At 37.0% G+C, this 10,129-nt stretch overlaps 1 protein-coding gene across 12 annotated transcripts in view; it reads right to left on the reverse strand.

Annotated features, from left to right (window-relative positions):
* The window catches only part of SLIT2 (slit guidance ligand 2), a 377,791-nt gene that overhangs the window by 78,796 nt on the left and 288,866 nt on the right, over window positions 1–10,129 (reverse strand). For all 12 annotated transcript variants that reach the window (XM_017540559.1, XM_017540557.1, XM_017540558.1 and 9 more), the window contains 3 exons: window positions 4,279–4,422; window positions 2,253–2,419; window positions 1,252–1,384 (listed from right to left, as the gene is read on the reverse strand). In XM_017540559.1, the coding sequence (XP_017396048.1) occupies window positions 1,252–1,384; window positions 2,253–2,419; window positions 4,279–4,422 (444 nt within the window). The remainder of the gene's footprint in view (window positions 1–1,251; window positions 1,385–2,252; window positions 2,420–4,278; window positions 4,423–10,129) is intronic.

The following is a 10,129-nucleotide window of genomic DNA, read 5'->3' on the forward strand; positions in this document are numbered from 1 at the left end:
TGAATACTTTACAGCAGTTCAAATCTTTAAGAGGCATGTTCTGTGCACATTGCTTAGATTGGGCCTTTTTCCTCTCAGTGTTCCATTCAGGATCAAACTTTTGATTCAAAGAATTGCACATGATTTGAAAATAAGATCCATAAAACCTGAAATGACATCTTCTTGAACCTCATTATCTATGTTGCACACTGTCAAAAGTTTGTCAAACCTGCTCATTTGGAATAAGTGTGTGCTTATTCCAAATAAATGACTGATACACATCTGCATAAATTACATTTAGGTTTAAATCATTATTGATCTATGGTTCCATATAGATTAAAAAAAAAAAAACAGAGGCAAAGTGACTCAATTGTATTCAGATCAAGTGTATCAAGAATATGACATTAGGTTAGAGACAAAGGAATGGAATGAAAGGGACATGGAAGCATCATTATTCTGGCAGCATATTCTCTAATTAATTCCATTCTGCAATTGTAGCATGAGCAGCCAAGGGAGTGTGGGAGTGCAGAAGGTCTAGATGTGTATATATTAGGTATGTAATTTGTGGTTAAATATCAGTTATGAAAATGTCAAGGATAATTGGTCCCGTACCCTTTAGGATCTAAAGGACTTTGACTCAAGCCACCAAAAGCAGCATCCCTTCTTAAGGGCAGAGATTATGCTAGTTTCTTCCATATACCAGATAATTATATATCCCATGTGGTAAACTTTTGTCCCAGCAGTCATAGAGGTTAAAAAAAAATTCATGTACAGAATATCCTAGACTGTAAATAAACTGAATGTCCCATGTGGTAAAATATTCTCCCAGGGGTCATAGAGGTAAAAAAAAAAAAAAAGTTTCCCGTATGGAATGTCCTAGACTGTAAATAAACTAAATATAAAGCATTTCACAAAGTACAATTCATGGGCCATTAGTCTTGTAAGTTGCTTCATGAGAAAAGGGATATAGGAACAAATAAATGTGGAAGACACCTTATATTTTACCATTGTTTCTTGAAGAGTCATAGTACACCTTAGCACAGTAAAGGCACTGAGAAATCTTATAGCGCAAACACACACACACACACCAATTCCCAAGGGCCTCTAAAGTAGCTTTTGCATTGTTTACCGTTTTACAGGATCATAATTAATTATCCTTAGAATATAATTTGTTAAGAAGATTGTAAAAAATTTGTGTTTGGTCTCCATTCCTGTGTGTGTGTGAAATATTTATCATCAAGGAAAAAGAAAAGACAGACAAGCTCTACTTACAACTCTGTGACATCTCTTGGAATACCTTTCGGCAAGACCTTCAAACCCTTGTTGCTGCATCGGACAACTGTATCCAAACAAGTGCATTCGGTAGGACAGCGAGAATGTGGGGAACAACTATTGTCATCATTTCCTAAATTGCAGAGGAAATACAGGAAAACCCAGATTTGTGGTCTTGAAGGTGCTAGAGGGATTTTATGCCTTTAAATTAACTTAACAAAGTCTTCAGCTATATAATCATTTATTTACTGGGCATTCAGCATTTGCAAATTGATACCATACGCTCTATATAGCACTGTTTTCAGACTGCCTAGGGAAGAATACCAGAAAATGGTTTGCAATTTGTAAACTGTAATTACAATCACCAATGCAATTGAAATTATTTGTACAAATTATATTTTTAATTAGAATATGTAAATGTAAAGTTAGTTACACAGAAACTGCAAGAAAACAGGAAGAGACATAAATGAGTATTTTAACTTAAATGTTTAGGTCCCTCATTTAGAAAGCTCAAATTAGCTCTCTGTTGACTGGCAATAAGAATAGAACTTGCTCTATGTACCTGATAGGGCTATATGAGAATCAAATGTGATGACATAGAAAAAGGATTAAAGAGTGACAACTAGTATTTTTGTCAGATTTACTAAAACTTGTATTTTATAAGTTAATTTCTTTTCTCCTTTGAAAATGGTAGATAATAAAAAAAAACATGCCTGGGATAATAAAGAAATGTTAAAATAAAGCTATATCAATAAGATCCATCACAAGTTGAAAACTAGAAAATCTTCTAAAACGTTCAGAAATGTACATCAAGTAGACTCAAATGTGGAAGGGAAGTCTGAGAAAGTAAGTGTCCTGGTAATAAAACAAAACGCCAACAACAAAGCAAAGACACGTGATTATTATTTGCTGAGCAGAACTATGCTATACATTTGTGCAAAGCTGCATCTGAACAGGCATGTGAATGCCTGACAACCAAAGATTTGACAAGGATTTCTTACCATCATCACAAGTGAAGTCCTGAATGGCCACATCCTGGATGGGTATTTCTTTTAGGAAGTATGGTTTTTGACATCGAGGATTTCCCGTGACAATTCTCTTCTTCCTGAGCCACTCTCCCAACCAAGCCAGGTAGCAGTTACAGTTAAAAGGATTGGCCAAGAGGTTTCTAGGAGCCACAGGCAAACAATGCATGGTTTAGTTGGGGTTTCATCTTCTCAAAATCCCATGCTGCCATTCTCTGCACTATTTCTGCTGAAATGATTCCTTCTTCTTTGTATTTCCAGCTCCCCATTCATACTCAGAATCACATGCAGCATATGGAATGTACTTTTTTTGCTCAAATATTTATGCTTGGAACTTAAACAATAACAACACTTTTACATAAGTTAATTCTTCACATAATTTCATGCAAAAAAATAAGGTAAGGTAGAATTTGGGGTTTATACAGTGGATCCTGAAAGATATTTCATTTAGAAATAATTTAAACTTGTCAGAAATCTGACTTACTGTCAAACTTCTCTGCACTGATAATGCAGTAGTTTAATATAAAGATGAAGGCTGATTACCTTATATTATTGAGTTTAACCTGACAACAGCTAATTCATTAATTTGTCATCTCAAGATTTCCATCTTTTATTTGCTCTAGAGAATAGGTTTCCCATCTAAACTGACAGCTGAGTTGATTAAATGCCAGTTATAAAAATGAATTTACTTCTACAAATCTCAATACTTTTGGCATCTCACCACTTCAGCATAAACCTATTGACAATCTCATTATTTATAAACATGCCATCTTTAATATGCACAAATTAGTCACTCGATGTAAAACGTCACATTTTATGCAGAAAGAGGATTAAGTACTTTACTGATGGATGGATGCTTATCTCAAATTATTTCTTCACAGACTTCAGCTATGAATTTTTTTCTCTATCTTTATTCCCCTCCTTTTAAGTTAGATTAGTATATTTGCCTGCCACCCTTACTAGGAAATCTTATGAACTGTATAATTAATAGTTTCAAATGCTGCTTTTTAGATACTGACACACAAGAGACCTGAAATACATTGTTTGGAGGTGTTTTGCTTTTTTTTACTTTTAAACTTTACTTCTTCATTTTTTTTACATTTCTTGAGTTCTGTCTATAGGCCTACAAATATTCTTTATTTTCAAGCTGTCTATATAAAATATTCTCTTGGATAGGCTCAACCTATTTCTTCAATATTTTGTTAATATCATAGTAGATGCCCTTTAGTAAACAGCTTTCATTGTTGATCTGGCCATCCTAATATATCTCTTGTCATTCTGAATGATCCTTTTTTACCTTGAGATGGAGTCTTGTTCTGTTGCCCAGACTGGGGTGCAGTGATGCGATCTCAGATCACAGGAACCTCTGCCTCCGGGGTTCATGCAATTCTCCTACCCCAGCCTCTTGAGTAGCTGGGACTACAGGCATGGGCCACCATGCTCGGCTAATTTTTAAATTTTTTTTGTATTTTTAGTAGGGACAGGGATGGGGCGTGTTGGCTAGGCTGGTCTTGAACTTCTGACCTCAAATAATCCGCCTGCCTCAGCCTCCCAAAGTGCTGGAATTACAGATGTGAGCCACCATGTTCAGCCAATCCTTTTGAGCAAATTTACTGGCAACAACCCTATCAATTCTCCATTTATAATACTTATACTGAAAATACTCCAATGTGAGAACACTAGTAAAAATCTATAACATTTCTTTTATATGCAGCACTATCAAGTTATAGTAATTTTAAAAATTAGAATTAAGCTACATCATTGATCATATCATTATGAAAGAGAATTCACTAAACAATACTGTAATTTTTTGTTAAAATTTAATGTAAGATAGTAGTTAATACCTTTTTAAAAATTTTAAATAAATTTGATGTAAACAAGCTTGTCTTTAAGTCCTAAACCCTTGATCACATTTTAATGAAATGCACAATAATGCATTAAATACATTAACAAATAAAATAAATGGCTCGAGTAATACATCAAGAAGATTTTCCATACTTACAGAGTAGATAAAGAATGGAGAGTATCAAATGCCCCTGGTGCAACTGTAGTAATTTGATTATCATATAAAGAAAGCAAACGCACAGAACTCAGTCCTATGAAACTGTCATTCCCCACACAGCTTATTCGATTGCTTCTCAACATCCTAAGGGGGGGGAAAGGACATTGTTATGGAGACAAAGCATCAGGCAATCAATTTTTGCCTATCTGAGGATCAAAATGATCCTTGCACATATGTAGCATCCATTACTACTTTTTAAAAATGTTCTGTTGCTATTAGATATTGCTATGACTATATACTGAGGATCTCTTGCAAGAATAAAATGCTTTGAGTTGTCAATGATTAGTATCAGTTACAAAAGGCATGGTGAGTCTAGGCATGGATTTAAAATCCCACAATGAGGGCAGAATGTTTTCCTTTGATGCTACAATTATGTTTGCATGATTGCATAATGTCCTAAATCACCTACAGCTCTCTGAGTCCTTGGAGCCCTGTGATTTGTGTATTCAGGGTAGCATTACATTTGAGGTTGAACAGAAGGGAGGCAGAAAATAATCAATAGCTACTGCAGATGAAGAACTAAGGGCGTCTCAGGGACTTACATATTGAGTCAATGTCAAACATGGGCTGGGGGAGCCAAAATGGATAGAATATCCACAAAGACTACACAAATAATTTTATTTATGAAAATTAGTTCATTGTTTTAAGTTGAGACCTTAAAAAGAATCAATGGTAACAGATTCCATATCCACAATAAAGTTTAAATACATTTACCATGAAAAAATATTGACTTTTTTTTTAGTCATTACCATTAATAGGATTAACACTATTGTCATTTACTTGTTATTGCTAAAGTTTTGGTTCAATTATCAATTCTTTGCTAATTATTTATTTGTCTGGCTTAGAAACTGAACAAAAAGCTCAAAGTCCCAGGTGAAAGTAGTTATGAGTATATGCATAGTTGTCATAAGTCTTATTCAGAATTCCTTAAAGATTAATTTATTCCTTAATTTTTCTAAACATGTGCTGACTACTAAAAAATTAAAGAATGTAAAAGAGAGAGGTAAAAGTAAAGGAACATGATTTCACTTTAAAATTCCAGATTGCCCTACAATAAACAAATATAAATGTTTGCATTCTGATAAGCTACAGATAAGCAGAAAAGATGATGCTCTCCTTATGAAGGCATCATTTTATGTGAGAAAACAAATGAGCAAGAGAAAAGCATTCCTATCAGTGCTTTCCTTCGTCATAAATGATGAAGAACACTGAGTCTTAATCTTGCTGGAATCACATGCCTCTGGGAGAAGCTGGAGAAATGTTGGATCTCTGTTGCTAGAAAAATCCATAAGCACACATATGCACAAATTTCACCTGTAATGTCAAGGAATTCAACAATGGGCTGAAATATGTATATGAACTAGTAAGTGGCCTATTAGAGTTCAGAAGCCTAGAGAGAATGGAAATGTGCTCTCAAAATCTTCATAGTTCCAAGACAAAATATACCAAGAATAGGTATGTTCAGATAAACTTGTTCTAGGATTTTGACTACCCTGAGTTTGGTCCTAAACTGCTCTATTACGCTTGTTGGAACATAGCTGGATTAAGGAGAGTCAGTGAATACCTGTCTCAGGTGCTAAAACATAAGCACTTCAAAAACATCCACAGAAACACAATGAAAGGAGAAAGTGGAAATTAAATAACTTTTTGTAGGGAGAGTCCTGTGAATGAACAACAAAATAAGAAGAAATACTTTAAGTTCCTTGAGGTGGTGTTACAGATTGAACTGTGTCCTTCTTAAATTCGTATTTTGAAGCCCTAACCCCCAAATATGAGTGCACAGTCATGCACCACATAACAATATTTTGGTCAAGCAAGGCTATACAAAAGCTGTCCAATAAGATTGCAAAAGAACTGAAAATTTCCCATTGCCTCGAGATGTCACAGCCATGATAATGTCATAGCCCAACACATTATTCCCATGTTTGTGGTGATGCCAGTGTAAATAAACCTACTGTGCTCCCAGTTGTATAAAAGTATAGCACAACAATTGTGTATAGCACATAACACTCCATAATGACAACAAACAACTATATTATTGGTTTATGTATTTACTATTCTATTAATTGTTATTTTAGAGTGTACTCCTTATTAACAAAAAGTTAACTATAACACATCCCCAGGCAGGTCCTTCAGGAAGTATTCCAGAAGTAAGCATTGTTATCCTAGGAGACGACAGCACCTTGCATGTTATTGTCCCTGAAGACCTTCCAGTGGGACAAGGTTGGAGGAAGAAGACAGTAATATTGATATATTGATTATCCTGACCCTGGGCAGGTCTAGGCTAATGTGTGTGTTTGAGTCTTAGTTTTTAAAAAAAACAGTTTAAAGATGCAAAAGTAAATAAATAAAACATTTTTTAAAATTAGAAAAGAATAAAGCATAGAAAAGAATTTAAAAATTCTTATATAAATATAAGAATAAAGAAATTTGTACAGCTGAAACAGTATGTGTGTTTTTAAGCAAGGTGTCATTATAAAAGATTTAAAAAAAGGGGGCAGATCCAAGATGGCTGAATAGGAACAACTCTGGAGTGCAGTTCCCAGCGAGAATAACGCAGAGGGTGAGTGATCACCGCATTTCCTAACGAGTTATTACTGCCCACAGACTAGGAGACTTCTGGGCTGAAAAGCACCATGAGTTTCCAGCACGGCTGTTTCAGCCAGCGCAGCAGGTCTCTGCAAAAAACTCACACACATCTGGGCGGTTGGTTCAACTGGCGCCTGGAATGCCTGGGAGACAGATCTGCCCATTCAACTGAAAAAAAGGGGGGCCTGAAACAGGGAGCCAGGTGATCTGGCTTGGTGGGTCCCACCCCAACAAAGACCAGCAATCTGAAACACTCTGGATTAAGAGTTTCACAGCAAGTCCAGCTGGACCCGGGATGGTAGAGCTCTGTGGGGGGAAGGGCATCTGCATTACCAAGGCAGTCTACCACTACTGAGGCAGTCCACCATTACCGAAGCAGTCTGCCACTACCGAGGCAGTCTGCCATTACTGAGGCAATCAGCCATTACTGAGGCAGTCCCCCATTACACAGGGAGTCCACCATTACTGAGGCAGACTGCTGTTACCAAGGCAGCTCTAACTATGTACCTTTATAAACAAAACACAAGAAAGTTCACACACCAGCTGGGCAGAGCCCACGGCAGCTCAACATACCTCTGCTGGCAGACTGTGACTAGGCTACCTCATTGCTGGGCAGGGCATCTCTGAAAAAAGTCAGCAGCATGTCAGGAACTTATACATAAAGCCCTACCTTCCCAGGACAGAGCACCTGGGAAAAAAAGGCGGTTATGAGTTCTGCTGCAGCAGACTTAAACATGCCTGCCCAGCAGCTCTGAACGGAACAACAGAGCTCACATCTCAGCACCTGAGCTCCTATAAGAGACAGACTGTCTCCTCAAGTAGCTCCCCAACCCCTGTATATCCAAAGGGACACCTTATAAAAGAGGGCTCAGGCTGACATCTGGTTGGTATCCTTCTGGGACGAAGATAATAGAAGAAGAAATTGGTAGAAACCCTTATTATTCTGCAGCTGCTGCAGGCGATCCCAACGCAAGCAGGGTGTGGAGTGGATCTTCAGCAGTTCTACAACAGGGGGGCCTGACTGTTAGAAGGAAGACTAAAAAATAGAAAGAAGTACCTTCATCATCAACAAAAAGGATGTCTACTCAGAGACTCATCTGAAAGTCACCAACTACAAAGGCCACAGGTAGATAAATCCACAAAGATGGGAAGAAACCAGCACAAAAAGGAGGAAAACACCCAAAACCAGAATGCCTCTCCTCCTCCAAGGGATCACAACTCCTCACCAGCAAGAATACAAAGCTGGATGGAGAATGAGTCTGATGAACTGACAGAGACAGGCTTCGAAAGGTGGGTAATAACAAACTTATCCAAACTAAAATAACATGTTCTAACCCAATGCAAAGAAACTAAGAAAGTTGAAAAAAGATTTAATGAAATGCTAATGAGAATACAGCATAGAGAAGAATATAAATGAATTGATGGAGCTGAAAAACACAGCATGAGAACTTCATGAAGCGTACACAAGTTTCAATAATGAATCAATCAAGCAGAAAAAAGGATATCAGAGATTGAAGATCAACTCAGTGAAATAAAACAAGAAGGCAAGATTAGAGAAAAAAAGAGTAAAAAATGAACGAAGCTTCCAAGAAATGTGGTATTATGTGAAAAGACCTAATCTACGTTTGATAGGTGTACCTGAATGTGACGGAGAGAATGAATCCAAGCTGGAAGACACTCTTCAGGATATTATACAGGAGAACTTCCCCAACCTAGCAAGGCAGGCCAACATTCAAGTCCAGGAAATACAGAGAACATGACAAAGATATTCCTCAAGAAGAACAGCTGCATGGCACATAATTATCAGATTCACTAGGTTGAAATGAAGGAAAAAATGCTAAAGGTAGCCAGAGAGATAGGTTGGGTTACCCACAAAGGGAAGCCCATCAGACTCACAGCAGATCTCTCGGCAGAACCCTACAAGCCAGAAAAGAGTAGGGGCCAATATTCAACACCCTTAAAGAAAAAAACTTTCAACCTAGAATTTCATAATCAGCCAAACTAAGTTTCATAAGCGAAGGAGAAATAAAATCCTTTATGAACAAGCAATTGCTGAGAAATTTTTTCATCATCAGGCCTGCCTTATAAGAGCTCCTGAAAGAAGCACTAAACATAGAAAGGAGTAACCAGTACCAGCCACTCCAAAAACATACCAAATGGTAAAGAGCATCAACACAATGAAGAAACTACATCAACTAAAGGGCAAAACAACCAGCTAGCATCAAAATGGAAGGATCAAATCCACACATAACAATATTAACCTTAAATGGAAATGGGCTAAATGCCCCAATCAAAAGACACAGTCTGGCAAATTAGATAAAAAGTCAAAACCCATGTGTGTGATGTATCCAGGAAATCCATCTCATGTGCAAGGACACACATAGGCTCAAAATAAAGGGATGGAGGAAGATTTACCAAGCAAATGGAGAGCAAAAGAAAAAAAAAAAAGCAGGAGTTGCAATCCTAGTCTCTAATAAAATACACTTTAAACCAGCAAAGATCAAAAGAGACAAAGAAGGGCATTACATAATGGTAAAAGGATCAATGCAACAAGAAGAGCTAACGATCCTATATATATACGCACCCAATACAGGAGCACCCAGATACATAAAGCAAGTTCTTAATGACCTACAAAGAGACTTTGACTCCCACACAATAATGTTGGGAGACTTTAATACTCTACTGTCAACATTAGACAGATCAACGAGACACAAAATTAACAAGGATATCCAGGACTTGAACATCAGATCTGGAGCAAGCAAACCTAATAGAAATTTACAGAACTCTCCACCCCAAATCCACAGAATATACATTCTTCTCAGCACCACATCACACCTAATCAAACATTGACCACATAATTGGAAGTAAATCACTCCTCAGCAAATGCAAAAGAATGGAAATCCTAACAAACAGTCCCTCAGACCACAGTGCAATCAAATTAGAACTCAGGATTCAGAAATGAACTCAGAACTGCACAACTTCATGAAAACTGAATGACTGGCTCTTGAATGACTGGATAAACAATGAACTGAAGGCAGAAATAAAGATGTTCTTCAAAACCAAGGAGAACGAAGACACGAAGTACTAGAATCTCTGGGACACATTTAAAGCAGTGTCTAGAGGAAAATTTATAGCAATAAATGCCCACATGAGAAGCAAGGAAAGATCTAAAATTGACACCTTATCATCAAAATTGAAAGAG

This window comes from Cebus imitator, unplaced genomic scaffold (genome assembly GCF_001604975.1).
Source record: "Cebus imitator isolate Cc_AM_T3 unplaced genomic scaffold, Cebus_imitator-1.0 Scaffold127, whole genome shotgun sequence".
Classification (NCBI taxonomy): domain Eukaryota; kingdom Metazoa; phylum Chordata; class Mammalia; order Primates; family Cebidae; genus Cebus; species Cebus imitator.